This window comes from Drosophila simulans, chromosome X, assembly GCF_016746395.2.
Source record: "Drosophila simulans strain w501 chromosome X, Prin_Dsim_3.1, whole genome shotgun sequence".
NCBI lineage: Eukaryota > Metazoa > Arthropoda > Insecta > Diptera > Drosophilidae > Drosophila > Drosophila simulans.
The window spans coordinates 12,110,343-12,133,793 of NC_052525.2; the positions used below are offsets into that span (position 1 = coordinate 12,110,343).

A 23,451-nucleotide genomic window follows, 5' to 3' on the forward strand; every position below is an offset into this window, starting at 1 on the left:
TAAAAATACACATTACCAACATACCGTATGCAAATCTTAGTTTTTCACATAAATAAAATGATTGTTCAATTACATAAAAATACATATTTAACTATAAAATCTAATATTTGTAATAAATATTTAAAACACTCTCAAGGCTGTGTGGCAGCCCTGCGGGATTCGAACAGCTGATGTCGATAACTTTAGACGATAAGCTGCCGAAGGAAATTGCAAATTTTCAGAATTTGTTGACTAACGAAGCACCGGTGATGTTGGACTTCCTAACGGAATTGCGAAACAGTGGTTCTGGGGCGGATCAGCTGCCCGGCAACATATACACCGAGTTCTTCGCGAACGTTATCGAGGAGCCCAGGGAACATGGATGCAAGTCAGCGGATCACGATTTTACACCAGGATTCTCCATGCTACGCACTTTCGATACCGAAAATAGCAATCAATTGGAGCCGCCGGCAGCCTCGGATGCGGATGTCTGGATCTTTGGTTATGGATCGTTGGTGTGGAAGACGGACTTCCCGTACATAGACCGACGACGCGGCTTCGTTTGGGGATTCAAGCGTCGCTTCTACCAGCACAGCATCGATCACCGGGGTATTCCCGAACGTCCTGGTCGCGTGGTCACCCTACTGCCAGGCGATCCCGCCCAGGATCGTGTCTATGGGGTCGCCTATCGCATAGCTGCTAGTCAAAAGGGTGCTGTGCTTGACCATCTGGACTACCGGGAGAAGAACGGGTACGAGCGCTGCAGCTTGGAGTTTCACGAGTATCCGACTGACGGTGCAGAACCCATCCAGGTGATCATATACGTGGCCACGCAGGCGAACGATTCCTATGCTGGTGATGTGTGGCAAGTTCCCTGTATTGCGAGGCAAATCTTCAGCTCGGCCGGTCCCAGTGGTCCCAATCGCGAATACCTGTTCAACCTGGCCGCCGCCATGGATCAGCTCTTTCCCGGTGCTGTAGACGATCATCTCGAAGAACTGGTGGCTTGCGTTAAGCGTTACATTGTCGAGGATGAGCCCCAGTTAATACGCCATGCGCTGTTGCATGAGATATCCGGTATTCTGGAGGAGGAGGAGCTAGCGGAGCAGGCCCACCAGCTGGAGAAGCTTTTGGAGCGATGTCAGAAGCCTGGCGGACGCGAGTGGTTGATCCACGGAGCACTGCAAGCCAAAAATAAGTCGTGACACCCCAACATTTTGCAATAGAAGACTACTGTTTATTGTAAATACCAAGAAGCTTGGGAAATTTCTTTTTAGATGCACCATTCCAAATAGACCAATTGCAACGACGTGTTACAGAGGCTTCTGACGAATCACAATTACGATTGTGATTTCAGTCATGAACATTATTTATTATGAATTTTGAATATAAATTTAAAACAAACATTTATTTGATTTTATTTAAAGTGAAGTGTGGTTTGATTTGTTGTATCATTAAACATTGAATTATTAAATATATGGCATATATAGTTGTTATAAAAATCATAAAATATAAAGAGCACGCTTTAGGCCGGATAGATGGTATAAATCTACGTTGATAGTAACATTAATATCTAATCTTTAAATTTATAATTCAGGAATCACGGCATTCAGATAGTACTCAATATAGCTTATCAGCTTTCGGAATCAATTTCAATATTTTTATTTTATTTCTACCGGTGTAAATTAACAATTTTTCAGTACAATGGCATGTAAATTATAATTATAATTAAGTTACTTAAAGGATTTTAATTTAAAGTTTCTAGCAAATTAAATTTAATTTTACGGGGAATACCCTAACGTGTAGAATACAGCTGTGCTTCGTTGGTCACACTGCTAAAAAATATCGATAAGGCTGAATCGATAATGCCCAAGCTTGCCATTCATCGATGGCGCCCAGTCGTCGAAGTTTTCACAGCTCTAACAGTTGAGACAACATTTCGAGAAATTGTCGTTTGTTTTGTCGTGCTTTTTGTTTAAACATTGCGTTGTGTTTTTTGTTTATCGCCCCCGTGTCGATCTGATCTGATTCGGTTCGCCAATCCAATTGGATTGGGCAAGCGCCACAAACGTCCAACAGCGGAGTGAATCGCCATGAAACAGGTGGGCGGGGTTTAACGGCTTGCGGGGGGGTTGGTTGGTATTTAGTGGGTGGTTGTGTTGCGGAATGTGTTATTGTTGCTGTTGTTTTTGTTTTCGTTTTTTGTTTCTGCTGCTGCGATGATGTTATGTCCCCTGTTTGTCAATGTGTTTCTCTGTGCATGTGTGTGTGTTTGTGTGCCAAATGCAAATTAGAATGACAACATGTTTGCATTTGCTGCTTTTCAATATCAACCATCACATCACCGTTAGGTTGTTGTTGCTGCTCCAGATGAATCATTTGAGCTCTCCCCCTCTCTCTCTCTCACTCCCTTCCCCAGCAGATTCTTATCAGAGCAGCGAAAGTCAATGTTCTATCTTTATTGTTCTTGTTCTTGTTTTTGTTCTCTTGCCAACAAGTTTCTTATTGGACTACATTTACATTACCAACATGACGCAAGAGTGGCCACCGCCACCCACTCACCGCACCCCCTCCCCCTTCTACCCAGTCGTTCGGAGCTCCTTTTTATTGCCTACTTTGCTGAGTTATTGATAATGGGCCCTCGCACACAAGAAGGATAAAGCATAACGGCACATAACTCATTACCATTACCATGCAAAATTCCATACGACCATTGTGTGTTAGAGCGAGAGGACCTATGAATTGTGAGAGTATGCCAGTATTTACATTTTAGCAGATTACATTTTTTAGTATGTACTCGCATGTGGGATTTATTACTTTGCTTTCTCAAAAAAAAGAGAAGAGCATTTTGGGGAGCTTCGCCTCCTAACAAGTATCGATTCCTGGTTAAAGCAAGGGAAAACCTCGGTCAGGGTTGCCAACGCATTGGGCTAACAATCCGAAATCAAAGCCAGCGGCAACCATACGGACTCGTTGGTGCTTTGCATAACCATATAACCAGGATATTCAGGACGTGCCAGTGTGTTTGTGTGTGTGTGAGTGTGTATATTGTGTATGTGTGTGTGTTCTCCTCCGTGTATGTATAACACGTGCCGTGGAAACTGCGCGGAAACGCTACCAGTTTCAGTTTTTCGCTGTAGAGCAATCGACGCGTTCGCACGCGTTGATTTTTCCCTAAATCCTAAAAAAGAACCCACAACCAATAAGCCAAAATCTATAAAAAAATTTGCAAAATATCTATAAACAAAAAGAAAATATGTTCCAGATGTTTTCGCCAAGTAAATCCAGAGAAAAAGCTACAATTTAAAAGAAAAAAAGCACGCTGTGTTGGTATGTGTGTGCTGCTCCTGCGCTGCCTCAACAAATTTTTCACTTGTATGTGTGCTGTACTTGCCTGAATGTGTGTATGTGTGTGTAACTCGTGTCATGTGACCGCGCGCGCAAAACATTTTGCATTGTTTTTGCCCAAGCAGTTGCTTTTGTTGTTGTTGCAGGATATCCAGCGTGTACGCGAAAAACGTTTTTGGGGGCGAAATAGCGTAAGCCTGCGCAATAGTCGCTCACATGGCAGCTGGCCATACACACACACATGCACACACACACACACAGGCGCAGGGATAAACAGGAGCTAGCCGAGATTTTTTTGTGCCATTAAAACGAGGGAAATTCAACGAAGAACGCCTTGAAGTAGGCTAAACAAAAAGCGGAGCAGCGATTGATTCCGTTACATTTCCAATCAGCATAAATTGCAAGCAGTGCGAGTGAGAGTCAGTGTGCCAGTGTGTGTGTGTGTGTGTGTACGTGTAATACTCACGCATATACTTACATACGTTGAGAATCCTAGAAAGCAGCATCGCCTGCTCCTTTTCGCTGGCGCTCTCGTTCTCAATTTTGCAGCAGCAGCAGCAGCAGCAGCAGTAGAGACAGTAGAAGCAGTAAAAGCAGCAGCAGCAGCAGCTCAGTCGACAACTGACCAGCCAAGCACTAGCATATTTCCTATTGGCCCCTTGCAACAAAAAGCCCCGAAAATATATTGAAAATTTCACAAAAATGGTAGAAGCCAAAAGTGTAAAAAACTAAAGCGAAAGACTTGAAGGCATTGAAAAAAGCGCGCCTATTCAGTGAATGTGTGTGTGTGCGTGAAATTCGATGTGTGAAAAGAACAGTGTATTGAAAGTTCAATAAACTAGCGATGATCCTTTGAAAATTAAGAAAAGAAATTTAACTTATTTTTTTTTTGTATGTTTAAGTGAAGAAGAAGCTGCAGCAGGAGCATAAGAAGAAGATGTAGCTAACATGTGAGTAGCAACAAGCAGGGCCAAGCAGTGCCTATGTGTGTGAAAAATCTGTAAATCGAGGTTATCTATACACACACACACTCACACTCACAGCAGTGAGCAGAAGCGAGATAGAAGCTGCCGAACATACATACATACATACATATACATACACAGATTTGGGCAGCATCCTGCGACTCCGTCTCGCTCGCACTCTCTCCCTGCCCAAACCCACTCGCATGCTCCTCTACTCTAAAGCAATGGCATTTTAATCATCATTAGGACGAGTGGAAGGGGGACAGCACACTGTCATTATCAACAGACACACACACACAGTCACACACCTCCTGTTGTCCTGCAGGCGCCACCCACCATATTGCTCTTTCTCTTTCCATCCCCCGCAACCCAGTTCCTCTGCAATGTTTGTTTGCGGGAATTAAATTTAAAGTATGCCAACGATTTGCTTGTCCTTCTCCACCCACTCTTCTTCGCTTTTTCGCCCCACTGTTGCGCGCATTTCGTCCTGGCGACCCATATGTGTATGTATGTATGTATGTCCTTGTGTTCACGTGTATGTTTGTCAAAGCGTAAACAATTGCGAATAAAACAAGCAGCAAAAAAGGAAAAACGACAGCAAAAATAGCAACAAAAAGTGGCAAGAGAATGAAACGAAAACAGAACAAGAATACACACACACAAAAGTACAAAAAAAAGGAATACCGTGTAGCAGTTGAACAACACACGACATTTGCAATGTGCGAGTGTGCGAAAAAATCGATTTGTGTGCCATCAAAAAGTGCATATATAGGCAACCCATATTCTCATATATATCCGCCACCCCCTCATCCCCCGCAGCACAACCAACCTGCCCCCGTTGTGCAACATAATGTGGCAGCAACGATTTTCAATTAACATCAAACAATCGCTTAACGTTTAACATCCGCCATTGCAATCGCAATATCCCGTTATACAGATTGATTCTCTTTCATTCGCGCCATCCCTTTCGCACACCCAGCAGGGTCGGTGGGGGGCAGGGTATAGGGTTTTAGGGGGTAGGGAGCTCGGATGGCTCTTAATTAATCTACGTGTGCCATTGTCAAAAGGCTGAATAGAAATCAAGGTTTATGTAATCCGCCAGGCCAGGCGATACAAAACTGAAAAGCAAAAGAAATCGAAGAGAGGGAAGCAAACAAAGCGAACGCAAAAAAAAAACGGTTTAATTCTAGCAATCCAGACTATTCACAGCTGTTATCGATATCTAAATTGATATTTCCTCATTTCCGTTCCAAGAAATGCAAATCTTGCGACATCAAATCTTCCGGAAAGAAAAGAAGAAAGGAAAAGGAAGCATATTTTCTATTTGAACTGCCATTGAAATCATTTTCAGGCATGGCTTGTGATTTAGGTCGACTTTAAAATCAATAAATAAGTGTGTTAAATGTTTGTTGGAAGATAACATCTTGAAGATTGAGCAAAGGTGCCCGCAAGTATACAACAAAATATTTTAAAGCTTCAGATTTGCATATTTTGTACAACTTTACTTACAAGTGATTTCAAATCATCAGGGATTTGTGTATGCTCTTAAAAAAACATGAAATAAAACTTGAGCAAAAATGTATTGTGCGTGTAACAGAACCTCGGGGAGCACTTAGGATACAGAACAGAGAGTAGAACATATTGTAATTGAAGCTCTCAACTTGCTTCCATCCGTTTTAATTAGATCTCCCTTTTCCATTCTCTCCCTCGTTGCAGCAAATATTTCGACCACTGTTAACCTAGTTTCACATCTCAAAAATAAACCAAACAACAAGGACGAGCTCAGACCAGCACTGGCTCCTCTGTCTTCGATTACGCACAGCTCTACCAGTATCTAGAGAATAACGAGTAAAGGCTACCAAGGACTCGAGGGAAGAGAATCGCCTGGGGCAGAGGAAGAAGCCAATCCCCACACTTTTCGGTTCTCCTCGGACCAGGATCATCACCTCCCCCATCCCGACCCCGGCACTACCTTCCCGCTGAACCATACACTCTGTCCACTATCCACTATTCGCCACCACCACACTCTGTGCACCCAACTATTTGGCCAACCATTAATCCTTGGGCGAGACCAGAGCAGCCCCATCGCATAACTGTGGATAGCAGAGCAGCCGGAGCACGAGGACGACTCATGTTACAAAAATGAAAAAGTTCACATTCAAAGGAGTTCTAGATGGATTTCGACAAAGCGTTCAGCCCCAAGCCACACGACAGGAGCAGGAGATCCAGGAGCAACTCAAGGCCGATCACTTTACGTTAAAGAAAGTAAGTCAAGCACAAACGATAAATGAGATACGAGTTGAAAGTGAACGTAATCGTAAGGCATCTGTTGCAGCTAGCGGGTGTTTTATTTGGTAGCTGAATTGATTTGAATCTATCATAAGACACACGCGGCTATAACCGATGTCTAAATGCTTCAAATCGACATTTAAACAACATTTAAAGTAGAAGTTTATATAATACTAAGTCATACGAGTTAGCGTGATTAGTACGTTTAATCCAATTTCTTTATTTTCTCGCAGACCTTTCGCCATGGCTTTCCATACTCGCCCACATCCTTCGCCTTCGATCCAGTACAAAAGCTACTAGCGATTGGCGACAAATCGGGCTACATTCGCATGTGAGTGTGACTTGAATACAAAGTTTCCCTCATTATTTATTAATCTCATCTTTCCTATATTAACTAATTGCAGTTTGGGACGACCTGGCGTCGATGCCCATGCCAAACACGAGGGCGAATCTGAGTGCGCCGTGCTCTTTGCCCAGTTCCTGGTCAACGAGGGCGCCTTGGTCACCGTCACCGCCGATGACACCATTCACTTGTGGAGCATTCGCCAAAAGACACCGCGCATTGTGCAGAGTCTGAAATTTCAGAGGGAGCGGTAAGTTCAAGCTCATGAAGTCAGTTCATTTAGGTTTGGTCTTATTATGGATATCACGATATCTTAATACTGCCGTGAATAAAACGGGTTATCACCTTGGCTAATTCCCAACATATTCCAACATATGTATATCCACCGATGACATAATCTCCATCTCTCTTGCAGCGTGACTTGCATACACCTGCCTGTGGGCAGCAAATGGCTGTATGTGGGCACCGAGAAGGGAAACATACACGTTGTTCACATAGATACATTTGCACTTAGTGGTTATATTATTAACTGGAATAAAGCAATTGAAGTGTAAGTCCAATTACTCCCTTAGTGACCTGAACCCACCGCATTAAGTTCTAATCACGGGTTTAAACCAATTGCAGGGTTAGAACTAGTCATCCAGGTGCTGTGATTGCGTTATGTGATAATCCATTGGATGCAAACAAGGTGAGTCCTTTGCTTGTTTGTTTGAGGAAAATGAAGATTTCACTGCCCTTAATCTTAATACATATATTGTTATTATATTCAATGACTGATGAGATTCTTTCCGCACAGTTGCTTATTGCATTTGAGTGCGGGCTGCTTGTGCTGTGGGATCTGAAGGCGAAATGCGCTGAGCTGCGATGGCAGGCGGCCGAGGCCGTCAAGTCCCTGGCCTGGCACTACGAGGGCAAGTATTTTGTGTCCTCGCACACGGATGGCTCCATTTGCTCCTGGCCCACGAAGCCGCAGGCTAAGCCGCAGTCGCAGGTCTGTCCGCATGGTAAGTTGCATAGCCATTATCCGTATTATATATATATAATATATTTGATTCGGTTTGTGTATGCTTCAGCTAAAATCAACAAGGATGGCAATGCGGAGAAGTGCAAGCCGGTATATAAAGTTGACTTGAAGTCCAGCGCAACTGGGTGAGTAATAAGCACTAAGGACTGTCAAATCATTTGTTTACTATTAGGCTTTATTTATATTACACGGAGATAGCTGAACAACCTAGGGCCTTATCTTTATTTTGGAACAATAACCATAAAGCAATTTTACAATAATTTTTTTAACAATAAGACTCATTGCGCTGCCGACGGCCCGATAAAGCAAATGAATAATAATATCTTGACTCATTTAAAATATATAATCTTTTTATTTGCCCGCCGCAGGGAAACCTTCACCATTTTCTCGGGCGGCATGCCCTCGGAGAAGGGCTCCAAGTCCAACTGCATCACGGTGATGGTGGGCAAGGCCACCACGGTGCTGGAGATGGAGCACGCCGTTTGCGATTTCATTACACTCTGCGAGAATCCCTGGCCCTGCGGTATGTTTTAAATAACATGAAACATTAAGATCCACAGAGCATTTGTGTGATGTTATATATTATATATCAGATATGTAATATGAAATGATTTACTTACTTCGTTTTTGTTTGCCTTTACAGAGACCCAGGAGCCGTATGCTATTGCCGTGCTGTTGCAATACGACTTAGTATTAATAGACTTATTAACACCCGGTTTTCCATGTTTTGAATCGCCTTATCCAATGGACTTACACGAATCACCTGTTACATGTTGCACATATTTAACCGATTGCCCATCGGATTTGGTTCCTGCTTTCTATTCAGTAAGTTTAGCATGCCCCAAATTTTGGTTAGTAACCTTCCATTGATTCAATTAAACCTGTGCTTTAGGTTGGTCGCACAACGACAAGTAAAAAGAGCTGCTTCTCGGAGCGCGAATGGCCGATATCCGGTGGCGAGTGGTCGCCGGCGTCGTGCAGCTATTCGGAGATCGTGATCACCGGACACCAGGACGGCAGCCTCAAGTTCTGGGACTCCGGTGCCGGCACGCTGCAGATCCTCTATAAGCTGAAGACAGCCAAGATGTTCGAGAAGCCGCGCTCCCACGTCGCCCACTCGCATCCGGAAAGCGACAATCCGCTGGCGGTGCACCTCATCTTCCTTTGCTCGGAATCGCGACGCCTGTGTGTGGCCGGCGCCATGGGACAGGTGATGCTCTTCAAGTTCCGCAAAGTGGAGTCCACGTCGGAGGTACTGGTGCTGGAGATACCCATACTCTATGAGAATTTTGATGACATTTATGGGACAAGTCCCGAGTGCGATTTTCTAACGGGCCATCAAGTGCAGAAGGCTGAGTCGAGTGATTCGGATAAGGTAATGATAGCTTGTGGATGTTGTTCCTTCCCAAAGTAACCTGCTAATTTCTCGATATTCCACATTATACCTATTACAGACGGCCGAGTGTTCGCTGAAGGTGCGCAATGGGGCGCAACGCAAGCCGCCGGGCTTCCAGTCGCAGCTGGTCTGCCTCACCACCGGACCCAATCGCCGGAACGTGCAGGTCACCTCGCTGTGCATCAGCTCCAGTTACGGCCTGTAAGTAGCATAGCTGCTGCCACCCATCCAACCATCCAGCTAGCCAGCCAGCCAACCGTTCATCCCATTAATCCCATCATCCCCGAGACACTCGCTTCAATCCATCCGATCATCCAGCAATCCATCTGCCCATCGATCCAGCCACACACGTACACACACCACCACCAAAAGCCCCAAGCAGCTCCCAGCCGCCAACAATAACCAGCCCAGAGCAAAGCCACCCAACTACCCACCAGACAAAGGACACAGGAAAGCGGACTTTAAAGATACTAGCTCCCTGAACCCTGCCCCAAAAAAAAAAAAACAAAAAAAAAATGTACTTAGACCGTAGTCTAGTTTGTATTCGTAAATGCATGACGTTCTCTGAGAAAAGCGCCTGAGACGTAGCCGCGAACGCTCGACGAGTGTTCTAGCCTGCCCAAAAAACCTGATAACCCCTGCCACGCCCCCCTTTCCACCTGCCTACGCCTCTGCCCCGCCCCCAAGGTGCACCGCTTTTGTTGAATTTGTTTGCGTTGTGTATTCCGTAGTATGCAACAGTTGCAAGCAGACCGAAAAAACCAAATCAACGTCCCTTGGTAATTACAAGCACCTAAAGCAGAAGTTCTGGACAGATTTGTGACCCATTGACCTTTTGTCTTTCCGGATCTAGAAACCGATTCCCAAATCCACCGCCAGACTGGCTTAAAAGCGACGTACTCATGACTGAACCCGAACCCGGACGGATTCGTATTTTAGTGCCTGGTGTGTGCGCGTGTGTGAGAGTGATGATGCGCATCAAAATAATTCATTTGTCTTTCAGTTTTCGTTTTAAGGGTTTCGTATTTGCGTTTCGGTATTTAATATTGTTATTTTTTTCTGTAATAATTTGCTTTCGAGTTTTGTTTACGTACTATTGCTAATTAGTATTTTGGTATTCTTTAAATTATTTTACTTTAGCTAAGCACTGTAGTTTGCTTTCGTATTTATTTTTCTTAAGCACTTTTCTTATGCTAATTTTTTTTAGTACTTTCAAAATATATTAAATATTAAAATACCATAATTTAATAGAGTAAAAAAATAGTAAAACTTAATTGCATAATATGTAGTATTTTCTGATGAGAAGTTTAAATTATTGAAATTTTTGGTATTTCAGACAGCTACTTTATATTTTTTAATTATTTTTACTTATGTATTTTGATTTTTATTTGTATTACCTTGGTATACGTTGCATTATCTAAATTAAGTTATTATCCTGATGACGAATAGTTTCCTCGCATTTGTTTTGTGACGTTGATTTGTATGCAGTTGATTTTGGAAATATATATGAATATTTTCTGTTTTTAGAATGGCTTATGGTACCGAATATGGACTTGTCATAATTGATATAATCCAAAAAATTTGCCTATTGAGTGTTGCATGCCCCGATCTGTATGGCGCACATGATCCTTACTCGCGAACACCAAAAAGTCCAAAACGTATTGAAAACAAAGAGGAGCAAAGCCGATCGCCCAGCTCAGATCAGGTAAGTGCCCTCGCTCTCTCTCTCTTTCTCTCTCTCTCTGTCTGTCAGTCTCTCTGTCTCTCTCTGGCACCGAGACCAAGTTTATAACCGAATCGCAGTGAACCGCGCGTACAAACATACACTCGAATCCATAACGAAAGTACACAGACAGACCATATAATTCAAATGCGCCATTGATTTGAATTGGAACACAGCCACACTAACAACACAGACACCCCAGATCATTTGAATTCGCAATTGATTTGAACTGAAACACAGCAACACTGAGAACACAGACAGACCGAAATGTATGCTATACTATTCACGCCGACCAACAAGTGCTCATTTGAACATGTTACATACTCAATATTTTTCTAAACATCTTACATATACATATTTGAACTTTATATGCATACCGATATTTACTTATTACATAACGAACGAAATTTTAATTACGTATCACATACTAACAAATATACCAAATTGATATATACATTATATAATCTATATATATATATATATTTAAACATACTCGTATGTATGAGCTAACTTTTAAAAATTGTAGCCAATGAAACTTTTGTTTTGGTTTGTGTTTTTTGTTTTCGTTTTCCCTTTAGTTAACCTATCGCTCTCTCTGTCTCGCTGTCACCTTATTGCATTTTTGTGGCATTTTTTCTATCAATCTGATGGAATTACCTCACCAGTACTTAGACCCCAGTCCATATATATATATTACACACACCCACATGCAAGCAAGCAAGCAAATATAACCAAAATGTTTAGCTGAATATCTAAAAAGATGCGAAACTGTAGCTTTAGTTTAGCTTGGTAGTTGCTATCAAGTATTTTTTCGATGTACTATAGCTAGCCCGTTTTCAGCGAATAACTAACCATCCCTCTCTAACTGAAGATCACACTGATATATTTCTCTCTTTATTGGACCCCCAAGTAACGATATCGATTTGGCTATCATTAATTCTTCGGTTACCTTAAATTTAGTATTTTACGGTCAAGTAAAGTGTGGCCATCCTTTTCTCTTTCCTATCTCTATCTCTGTCTCCGTTTCCAAGCTTATATCTATCTCTGTCTCTAAGCTAAAGTACTAAATGCAGCATGGTAAAAGTCATATTAACGTATTGGTTTGATTTTTGTTTGGTTTGTTTGTGTTTTGCACGAAGCTTGCCTACGATATGATGAAAATTTAATTGATTTGGATGGATTGGATTGGTGTCTTTTCTGTTTTGATTGCCACGCTAAAGACCATCGCATAGACACGATTGATCGCTTTGATTGTTGTACATGTACATGTGTGGTATGATTCGATGCCGATACGATCCTATTTCATTCGATTACCTCCGATTCGATTCAGGTCGATTTCGAGTCGGTTCGATTTGAGTTGATTTGATCTGAGTTTTGCCTGAAAAATAAGTGCCTAGCGAACACCCAAGAAACAATTACAATCGAAACAACATGAACAACAGCGACAACATAAATATGTTTCTCCTCCTCTCTCTGCCTCTATGTCTGTCTCTCTTTCTCTGTGTTTGTGTACCAACTTATTGATTGAATAATTGACGAAGTGTATGTGTGTGATCTTTTTACTTTGTCACCTTTCTTCAGAACACCTTTTGTAACATAACCAACAATCAAACCACCCACCACCACCAATGCAGCTAACAAATTATTCAATGTTTGATATACATTTATTTATTACCTAATTCGAATTGATAATTGATCGTAGTTCATTTTATTACATTTTAAATTCTAAATCTATGCTTATCTGAAGCAATAAAATCGTTGTATTGCCTGTGCGTGTGTGTGTTTGTGTTTGAGTTTTGCCAATGCGTATGTGAATGTGTGTGTGTGGTGTACACACTCACTCCTAGCATCAAACTGCTATACGCCTAAAGTATATCAGCTAACTAAGTCGTTGCCTAAAGTTAAACCCCTATCCGATGTTTGTTAACCCACAAGAAAACCAAACGAGTCCATAACAAGTTTAAATTGTAAATTGTTGATACAATATTCCCCCCGTTCCCCCTTAGCTACCCAATAACCCCGTTTAAGCTCTGTTTATCCTTGTATAAAAAAGTACATCCCCAACATATTCCAAAGAAAAACTGGAGCAAACCAAAAACGCAAATAAGCAGCAACAAGAATGCGCAGCTTCCATCCCCCAAAATGGTATAAATATGTATATGGGGGAAAACGGCGAAATGCCATTGCAAAAGCATGCCAAAATTTATATTCCATCCTCCCTCATTCACAAATTTTTCACTTTTCCGCGCTTTTCGTGACCTACTTCAATCTGCTGTGTTTAAACACCCTCAATTGAAAACTATTCGTTTGAGAGTCCAAGATTTTATTAAAAACACAGGGTTGCATTGAAAGGCAGCCAATGTAAATTCTACCCATGACTTAAAGCATCATGTATAAACTATATTTTAATAATATTAAGGAAATTAGAAAGATTCAATTTTATTGAATTAATCATAATCCCTTGTCATTAACAATCATTTTAAACAACCTTGTACCATATTTTCTTTCGTATATTCACCTCACTTTTCGCCTTTACTTGTTGCTGCTATATTTTTGCATCTTTGGGCTTGCTGATCAAAGAAAAGAGAACAAATTAAACAGAAACCAAAACAAAAACCTACAAAAGAAACAAAAAAAAACCCAGTAACCCAAAAAGAAGTGAATGTTAACCCCTTAATCTCCATGAAGCCCTCTAAATTCCCTTGTCCGTCGATATCGACCACTACTACTTTTCTTATTGTTGCCTAAAAGAACAGAAAGAAGAACGAAAATTAAAACTCTGCACCCTACCCCTCAAAAATCCCGATCTTCATCTAGCTGAACGACACGACCAGTCCGGATAGTCCGTCGCTCGAATTTGTACCGGAGGCTGGCGAAACATCGGCCCACGACGGCGTGGCGACGGCAACAAGCTCGCGTCCCAGTTCACCGGACCCGGTGGTGAACAGTGCTCGTGAAACGCTGCTCAGCGGATCAGCAGCGACAACGGCGGCTGCGGCAGCATCGGTCATGATGGCCAAGAGTCCCCAGCGGGATGATGCAGCTCCCAAGGAGCTGCAGGACAGACGGAAGTCCATGTCCTGGAAAACGTTCAATTTGAAGCGTCAATTATCGAAAGTCAATATGAAGATCGGCGGCCTGAATGTCAATACCGATATGGAGTCGCTGAAGAATAGCTCCATTTTCTACACGCCCAAGGAGGTGTCACCGGAGGCTGCTACGCCACCGGCGACAGAAGAGGAGGCAACGCCAGAGGGCAAGGAGGACGAGTCCCTGGATGATGCCGAAATGGCGACCAACGCGGGAGCAGCAGCTGCATCACCATCGCCGGCAGTTCGCGGCAAATTTCGCTCCTCCACCACGGATTCGCCTGATGAGGGCGCCAGCAGTAGCACCGCCAGCGGCATTCGTCGAGTGGACTTTGAACAGCCGGCTGGGTTCGAGGTGGAGCGACCAAACAACCTGCCACTGGCGGATGCACCAGCTCCACTGAAGCCCGCCCGTCAAAAGTTCAAGGAAAAGTCGCGCGATCAGCGACTGTTATCCGTTCCGAATATTAAGTATCAGCCGCGAGATTCGCGTGGCGGTGCTCGAAACCTCAAGAATGATGTGTCACCGCTGATGGGCGTTGGTGGTGGTGGCGGTGGAGGAGGCGTGGCCGGCGCCAGCAGCGGCATTGGAGGGAGCGTCGCTGGAGGCAAGAAGATACGTAAGTATGGCCCCAGCGAAAGGATCACCCTCCATCTTATCCAAAATAACAAACAAAAAGAGCGCTTTAAGTATCCAAACGGCAGAAGTTTAACCCCCTTAACCATAAAAATGAAATTTTATGTGCAGAGCGAGCGAGCGAGTTCTTTCCTGAGTGGTCGCAAGGCAGGCAGACAGATTGTAAATCACGAATCCGAATCGGATCCGAAATTTCGTCCTCGTTATTGAGATTTTACTGCGTTTATGCGAGGGAGTTAGTGGATTATGTGTATATTAATATTATAGAACTTATCGGTGGACTATGAAGCTAGATAAGTTCGAAGTTTTTAGGTAAGGCACGTAAGGTTTTTACGTTTGGTGACCTAAAATATTCTTTTCCAGAGACTGCATGACAATATTAATAAGCCTGTGAAACGTATAGTTAATGATCCAGAGAGATCAAACTAAATAATAACATTGAGAAACGCATAAACGCAGTACATCCGCTCTCGACGTCGCAAGTGATTTAATGTCTTTCTCTTCGTTTCTCTAAACCCTTTCTCCCACCCAGTCCCCTCTCACTGTTTCTCTCCTCCTCGAACATCGGCGTTCTGTCGTCGTTTCTGTTTGGGTTTTTCACTTTCTCGTTTCAGTTTTGTGTTGTGCCTTTGCTTTACGTTGCTTTTAGTTGCTGCAAGCTGTAGAAAATAGCTAAAACAAATGAGATACTACTGTATACTTAGCACCCCTGCTCCTTTGTCCAAGCGCCTGTTTCCAAACCCTGACCCTATCAATAACGCAGCTAGAGATGTGCATATTCCAATACCGGATATAGAGATGAGAACCGAACGATAATCAAAATTCCGATGATGCTTTATTTTGTTGATTTTTGAAACGGAAACAAAAACCAAAATTGCATTTTGTGTATAGAGCATACTTTGTAGAGAGTTAGCTAATTTAAACAACAACCAAAATCCAGTAAAACGTGACAATAAAATAATGATGTAAAAAAACAATACAAAATAAAACACTTGAGAAACAATTTACAACAACAATGTGATGCGATTACAACAGCAACTAACAACAAAATCACATACGCACCCAACCTAAACAATTACAACAACTATGTAGAAAACAAAAACTTTACAAAAAGTACAAATTTTTGCCAAAAATTTCTTATCTATGCTTCTTCTTCTCCTCAATACCTAGGCAACGGATGCAGAAGAGCTGCAATACAACTGCCTGTATGTGATTGTGTGGAAGTTCTTTGGTAAATCATTTAACAACCACCACCACCATCATCACTACCACTACTCACCAGTCACTTAAAACAAAACACAAGAACAACAACCACTAACAAGCACCATCACACCCACATAAAACATGTAACTATAAAGCTCTGAAATTACTTAATACTCAGTATGCAAGAAAACACGATATATTTATACATTTTAAGCTAAGAGATCAATGTAAAGCGGGTGCTGTATGTCAAACAGAAAACACCACACAAAGTTTCACACATCACCACAATTCACTAAACCACAACACCACACTCTATGTATGCAATGTGCAAAAAGAAAGTGCATTTTTAAAAATATTATCCGAAATCGAAAACCTCAAAAACGAAATGTTGATCGTTGTACGTTGGCCACTGTGACCTGTGCTAGTTTGTAAGTTCACCACTCGAACGCACACCACACACACAGCCAAAGACACTGATAGAAAAGTCCGTAAGCATTTCAAGAAGGTTACACTTAATTGCCGTCTGGTCTGTTTTCTGGTTGCAATTTGTTGATCGATGCCAATTTGAACTCATCGTGCTGACAAAGTTTGTTAGAGAGCTTAGGCTCAACTGTTGTGCTCCCATCGATGATTTCAGTCCCAATTCTTGGTCCCCCCAATGTCCCAATGCCCCTGGTTGTCTTTTTCTGCTATCGATGGCCCTAACTCTTGCTATCGATAACTTACGTTACGATTTTTACGATTTTTATCTACGTTCATATCCAAATAATATTCGTTTCTATTTTTCCATTGAATGTGTGTTTTGGCTATCGATAAGCAAATTTACCGTTGCCTTTATTTTCATTTTAAATTTTGCTTAGCGCTTTACCCAACCTCACAATATCTCACTTGTACATATCTACAATACCAACCAAAACAAGATGTTGCAAAACCGATGAAGAGAAATCAATTTACTAAGCTACAACATATATAGATATATATCTATACATATATACATAACTAAAAACTTTTATATCGATTATTCATATGTAATAACAGCTAATATATACGCCCGCATAGCCACATGTCTACCTCTCGTTCTAACCCGAGACCCACCAACGTTTATTCGCTCTATATATCTGTCTAATCTCTCTCTCTCTCTCTCTCTTTCTGCTCGCTCGTATTTTTTGTACTTACATCTCAAATCATAACATATGTTTTCCAAAGTATTTTAATCAAATGTTATTCTTGCTATGATCACCTAATAATTATTATCGTGTTCTCGTGTTTTGATTGTATCCTATGTTTATCACTGTCAATCAATGTCACCCACCCACCACCACTGCAACGACGCCTCCGTTTCTCGCTGTGTACTCGTATTTGTGTTGTGATCGAATACTCGATTATTCGATACCTTTTTCCTAAAGGAATATTAAATGTAAACATATAACTTGCACTGATTACCAACATCAAATTGTCATCCAACGCCTCTTGTTTGTTATGCACCACAAAAAGAACCGATTAACGACAAACGATTCACGATCAGCGGACAACACTGTAAATTGATCAAACTACAGTAATCGCTTGCTAAAGAGGACGAATTACACTTATTTTTTTTAATTTTATTTAAATACACTCATGCTTATGTATCTTTAATTTTTCTTACCTAGAAAAGCTTTGTGTCAAATAAGAAACGAGTTAAAAAGACTGATTTTCTAATTAAATGGAAAAGTAAGTTTTTGATTTCAATATAATTTCAACACCAACAGCTTTAAAAACAACGACGTAAAACAAGTTTTATTTACATACTTCAATGCTTTTTATTAAAAAAAAAGTTTTGTTTGGTTTTAAAAACAAATTGATTTTATGAAACACATTTTTAGTGATTAATTAGAAAGGCGTTGAATTCTGTAGAATGGTTGGCAATTGTTCAAACATTGTTTAGTCATCAGACTAAAAAATTTTGGTTTGGGACTAAGGATAAATGCATAGAAATCGGGATATAAATTCTAAAGTACACAAACAAACATATAGGCTAAAAATTAAACTTCACAACTATAAAGTAAATATTAGATTTAGTTGATTATCTAACTTTGAAAGTTAGCCAGCCTTCACTGTACATAAGCTCACTGAAATTTGTCTTTGTTTGCACACTAGTTTCGCTAACCCTTTTGTTGAGTGTCTCTGAAAAGTATGCAACACTCGCATCACCAACGCGCACACCAACACAGATCACACCTACACAACCACACCCACTCGGCACAAAAATAGAACAACAGAGAAATTGCAAAAAAAAACCGGAAACAAAACTCGAAAAAGTAACCAAACCAACGAAATGTGAAAGAGATGGCCATTCAATCATTTAGTGCATTTATCTCTCTGTCTCTCTCTCTGTCTTTCTCTCTATCTATCTCTCTCTCTATCTCTGACTATGTGTGTGAATCTCTCTATCTCTCTCTCCCATGTCTCCCACAATTATTGTTTATGTATATTTTGCAATTGCTCAGATCAACGGCAGCGGAGTTGCAACTGCAGCACCGCAGCAACAGCAGCAGCAACAGTTGCAGCAGTCACAGCAACAACAGCAGCAGCAGCTACAGCAGCAACAGCAGCAGCAACAACAGCAGCAGCAGCAACAACTATCGTTAGGTGGTGATCCTGGTGATCCTGCAACATCGACGTCAGCGGGAGCAGCAACATTGGCGGGATCCTCCATTTACGGTGCAGACGATGCAGGTGCGGGTGTTGCTAGTGGCGGTGTTGGTGTTGGTGGTATTAGCAGTGCGATTAGCGGTGGATTTGGTGGTGCGGCTGAGCCGCAACAGCAGCAACAGGTGTCGCAACAGTTGCATCAGTTACAGCAGCTACAGCAGCAATCGCAGCAGCAGCAATCGTTTGAGGCGTCTTGTGATCCATGGGGCGGCGAGTGCGGCGGTGGTGGTGCTGGCGGCAGCGGCGGCGGCGGTGGTGCAAGCGGTGGTGGTGGTGCTAGCGGTGCAGGTGCGCAACAACATCAATATCAGCATCCGCATCCGTATCCGCATCCGCATCCGTATCCGCATCAAACATCCGTTATACAGCAACAGCAGTCAGTGACATCGTACGAATCCCTAAAAAAGTCCAAATCACAAGGTGGGAGCACAACAGAGCACTACAGTAAACAACAGCTAACAGCAACCACTACAACAACTACAACAACAATAGCAACCAATTATAACAGCAAGCAATACAAGCAACAACAACAGCAAAAACAACAACCTAAACAGCAACCAACCAAATAATCAGATTGCACCTCTAGTCATGAAAAACAAATTGCATATTTTTTTACCAGTATACCACGCACACACACACAAACACACTTTAAGTGCAGTTGAACTTCTCTATCGCGACCAACGAGTGTTTTTGACAGAGTAGCATATATGCATATGCGGGCAATAATCTGCAATGCAATGGCAGTTTAGAAGTTCGACTGTGTCTCTGTCTGTCTCTTTCTTTCTCGCGCACACACACGGTCACACCGCATACGCACACAACCAAGCAAACGCACACGCACGCACACACGCACACATGAATATGGACAGCAGACGATGCACGTTGCTTGTGGCCCCGCCCCCTTCCTCTGTATATGTGCGTGTCTGTCTGCGTATTTTGGTGTGTATGTGTGTGTGCGTGTTAAATTTGAAATTTTTGGAAATTTTTGGTATCTTCCGTTTTGATTATATTTATGTTTCAGTATATATATATATACATTTGTTTCATGGGGTTTTTGTGAGGGGGGGCGATGGCTGGAGCTGTCTGTCTCTTTTTCTCGCTCGTTCGCTCGCTCGCTCGCTCGCTCTCTATTTCTCTCTCTCTCTGTCTTTCTCTAGCCCTAGAAAACAATCTAGTTATAACAGTGCATATGAATATGTTCTCTCGATCTATCTCGCTCGCTCGTTCGCTCTCTGCTCGCTGTCTCTTTTTTCCTTACTCTTACTATCTCACTTTATACTCTACCTCTTGCTACTGTCTCCCACTATGTCTGTCTCTTTCGCTCTGTGACACTTTCTCTCTCTATACTCTCTTTCGGTATTTGTTCTTGCATTTGAAACCGAATAACTAACTAAACGAAGAATAAGACTTACCGGATTTCTATAAAGATAAAGAGTACAACAAGATCTGATTTTGTATTGGCAAAAAAATTAAACATACGCATAGTCCTCACACACATGCACACTAACACACCCACACACACATCCATACAAAAACGCCTAGCTAAGCACACATGCAAGCAACTTTCACTCGTACTTTTTTTTGAGATTTTTTTCTTTTACCTAGTCAACGCGCCTGCTGCTTTCAAAATTGCACTCACAGCAAGAAAGTTAGAAAACTCCGTTTAAAACTTACTCGGAAAATAGTACAAAAACAATTAATATAACAAAATAACAGTCGCTCGCAGGTACAGATTCAAAATGCCAAAACTGAGATATAATGTCTTCCATGCTTTAAATTAACATTTCTTAATCGCTGAAAAATGATTAAAAAAGTTTTAAATCAAAACTGAAAACGTAAACTTTTTTTTTGCAAAAAAACTTAATTAATATGTCTACAATATTATTTGAAACACTTAAATTCTGCGAGCGGCTGAAAACAACACATTCACATGGAAATCACACAGATCAATTAACAACAATTAGGCAGCCTAGCGGTACTTTAGTGTTGTGCAGCTCAAAAAAACATAAAAAAAAACTTAGAGCAAAATCGCAATTGCAATTAGATAATAAAGAAAATTCGATTAAATATCTAAGCAATAGTTTTGCCTACTACCGCCCGCCGCTTTTACTCTCTCTCTCTATCTATCTATCTCTATCTCTCTTTATCACTCTATCTCTCTCTATTTCTGTATCCGCCTGTCTCTTTTCACAATATTTATGAACGTATGTAACGATTTTAATGTAACTCGTTTATTTATCTCTTTCTTCTATCTATGGCATACAATCCATCAAAAACAAAAAACCAAAATCACTTTCTGATTCCCAAAACAAAACCCGAATAAATTACAGATAAATTGGATGGAACTTTCTCAAGATCCAGATCATCGTCAATGTCCAGCATTGATATGTCTTCCTCTGAATCTGTTACCTGTTTAGCTTTTATCGAGAGTTATGCAAAACGAAATGGTAAGACTGATCGGTGATTGGATAATATGTTATACATATATTTAACATTGTTTTTACCTAGATATTTTGACACTTGTTCCTACTTTGTGGATTGGAACTAGTTTCGGTTCGATACTGACATTGTTCATCACCATGCCCGAGCGAGATGTGCGCAAATCTCAGCCAGTATTGATAACAATAAATGGTAAGTGATAATGCCACGCACATAAATGAATACATTTATATAAGATTTTTAAATATCTTCTCCTTTTCAGGTGGCCCCGTGGTACGACTCAAAGGATCCATAACTTCCATGTCTTTTTTAGACTCATACGGTTCGATCATACCCTATACGTTTGAGACCTGGCGTGACGAGAAGAGGGACAACAAAGACCGTAAGCATCTCCACTTCATACCCCTTTGATCTGATGCACTCGACTAATCCATATACATATCGAATATGATTCAAAGGCACACCCACAAAGAGCAGCAGCCGCACCAGTCCCACATTCACACCGACAACTGCCAATACATTATCAAACACTTCGGTCGCGGGTGGTGCGTCCGCAGGCGGAGGAGCTGGCGGCGGTGGTGGTGCCGGCGGTGGTGCGGCCAGCGGTGGTGCAGGCGCAGGTGGGCCAGCCGGCGGTGGCGGTGGTGCCGGAGCAGGATCGGCGGCTGGAGCGGCCGGCGGCAGTGGAAGCGGTGTCACCAGCGGCGGGGGGATGAGCAGCAGCAGCGCCAGCAGCAGCGGCATCAGCGGAAGTGTGAGCACCGGCCTGGAAACTCTCACCGATCGACAATACATCGTTATCGCAAGCGAGAAGCAAACAAAAGTCTTCGATGTCGCCAACCAGTGCTGCATCAACCGCATACAATTATCGGAAATGGATTTTGCAGTCAAGGCAGAAACTATCACGATGAAAGGTGACTTTGAGACTTAAGGATATAATAACCTTGTTATATTTTCATTTTATTATTGGAGCAAGAAAATCATGATCAACGTTCCCTTCATTCCAGATGGCTCTTGCTTAGCAACCTATCTTTCGAATGGCCATCTAATGGTACATAGTCTTCCTAGTCTAAAACTGTTATTGGATACTGATTTCTTACCACTTATGGAACTAAGGTAAGCCGTAAACTTATAAGGTATTCCAACCTTTTTCACTACTAATGGTTCCATTATCTACTTAGTTTTCAAACAAAATGTAAACAGGGAATTGTGGATCCAATGCTTTCGATATGGGGTCAACAGATCATTGTTCATGAAGATACAACTCAGTAAGTCCTAAGCTAAAATATTTGTATTTCCACCTTTTACTAATCTTGTTCCATTCCACAGAATATCAAAAATATTTTGCTTTAGTCATAAAGGTCATGGATTGTACATGGCATCGCCCACCGAAATTCAAAAATTCACGATATCATCGGAATTTTGGTAAGCCAAAAAAAAACATAAATCATTGTACTTTAAACATTGCATATTAATTTGTAAATCTTCCCCTATTCAAGTCAATTTATTTTGGAGATGATGGGTGAACTATATACGGTACACGAAATGCCCGAACAGCCGAAGGAGGGTTTCTTCAAGGGTCTATTTGGTGGTGGCGCCAAACTCCTGGATCGCGAGGAGCTATGTGAGTAGATCTGCATCATCTGCATGTGTTCCCATCAATCATTTCAATAATACATACAATCCCTATCCCTGCAGTTGGCGAGCAGAGCGGGAAACCGAATCGATCGGTGGCACGGCACATACCTGGCCCCAATTTGGAGCAGCTCGGCCAGAGGGCTTCCACCGCCGCATCGGAGATCAGCCGGGCGCACCAGCTGGCCATGGAGCGCGGCGAGAAGCTAAATTTACTGGAGGAGCGCGCCGAGCGCATGGCCAACACTGCTCAAGATTTCAGCGGCACTGCGCATCAATTAATGCTTAAATATAAAGACAAGAAGTGGTATCAGTTGTAAAATATCTATTTTAGGAGCCAATTCTACCACAGTTATTGTAATATTGCTTTTATAACACTTTCTACTACATTACGAGTAAAGTACACTTATTTAATTTCTGTTTTCAAGTCGTCACGTTATTTACAAAAACCGAAAACCAACAAAAAAAACAACAAAAACCAAAAATTCACAAAAACAAAAAAACTGAAAGAGAAAAACCAACCAAAAAAAACTGTTTTTAATAAAAATATATAGACCAAAAAACAAGCACTGTGGAGTCTTAATGTATTAATGATTATTGTGGGATATTGAAGTATTTTTAATTTAATTTATCTGTTTCACATGTTTTATGTGAAGTACGTAATAGTGCTGCTTTCCATCGTTATTTTTA

General features: G+C 41.7%; 2 protein-coding genes across 13 annotated transcripts in view; both read left to right on the top strand.

Moving 5' to 3' along the window:
* LOC27209183 (syntaxin-binding protein 5) overlaps positions 1 to 23,179 on the top strand; it is a 34,714-nt gene extending 11,535 nt beyond the window's left edge. Inside the window, exons 1-24 of one of the 12 annotated variants that reach the window (XM_039296796.2) lie at positions 1,865 to 2,081; positions 4,230 to 4,277; positions 6,009 to 6,557; positions 6,815 to 6,912; positions 6,986 to 7,174; positions 7,340 to 7,474; positions 7,549 to 7,612; positions 7,721 to 7,928; positions 7,998 to 8,073; positions 8,317 to 8,471; positions 8,592 to 8,773; positions 8,841 to 9,323; positions 9,403 to 9,545; positions 10,872 to 11,049; positions 13,885 to 14,776; positions 21,018 to 21,134; positions 21,196 to 21,318; positions 21,389 to 21,508; positions 21,585 to 22,040; positions 22,134 to 22,242; positions 22,308 to 22,394; positions 22,456 to 22,551; positions 22,626 to 22,750; positions 22,825 to 23,179. In XM_039296796.2, the coding sequence (XP_039152730.1) occupies positions 6,435 to 6,557; positions 6,815 to 6,912; positions 6,986 to 7,174; positions 7,340 to 7,474; positions 7,549 to 7,612; positions 7,721 to 7,928; positions 7,998 to 8,073; positions 8,317 to 8,471; positions 8,592 to 8,773; positions 8,841 to 9,323; positions 9,403 to 9,545; positions 10,872 to 11,049; positions 13,885 to 14,776; positions 21,018 to 21,134; positions 21,196 to 21,318; positions 21,389 to 21,508; positions 21,585 to 22,040; positions 22,134 to 22,242; positions 22,308 to 22,394; positions 22,456 to 22,551; positions 22,626 to 22,750; positions 22,825 to 23,081 (4,416 nt within the window). In that variant the 5' untranslated portion in view covers positions 1,865 to 2,081; positions 4,230 to 4,277; positions 6,009 to 6,434 and the 3' untranslated portion in view covers positions 23,082 to 23,179. Of the gene's footprint in view, positions 1 to 1,864; positions 2,082 to 3,103; positions 3,258 to 3,288; positions 3,310 to 3,911; positions 4,278 to 6,008; positions 6,558 to 6,814; positions 6,913 to 6,985; positions 7,175 to 7,339; positions 7,475 to 7,548; positions 7,613 to 7,720; positions 7,929 to 7,997; positions 8,074 to 8,316; positions 8,472 to 8,591; positions 8,774 to 8,840; positions 9,324 to 9,402; positions 9,546 to 10,871; positions 11,050 to 13,884; positions 14,777 to 15,963; positions 16,025 to 18,482; positions 19,108 to 21,017; positions 21,135 to 21,195; positions 21,319 to 21,388; positions 21,509 to 21,584; positions 22,041 to 22,133; positions 22,243 to 22,307; positions 22,395 to 22,455; positions 22,552 to 22,625; positions 22,751 to 22,824 lie in introns of those variants that run through there. The other 11 variants (XM_039296795.2, XM_039296797.2, XM_039296798.2 and 8 more) reach the window with 11 other exon arrangements.
* LOC6725792 (putative glutathione-specific gamma-glutamylcyclotransferase 2) lies at positions 156 to 1,383 on the top strand. The gene has a single exon (XM_002106753.4). The coding sequence runs from the start codon at positions 171 to 173 to the stop codon at positions 1,182 to 1,184; it is 1,014 nt and encodes a 337-aa protein (XP_002106789.2). The 5' UTR covers positions 156 to 170; the 3' UTR covers positions 1,185 to 1,383.
* Positions 23,180 to 23,451: the final 272 nt, after the last annotated feature.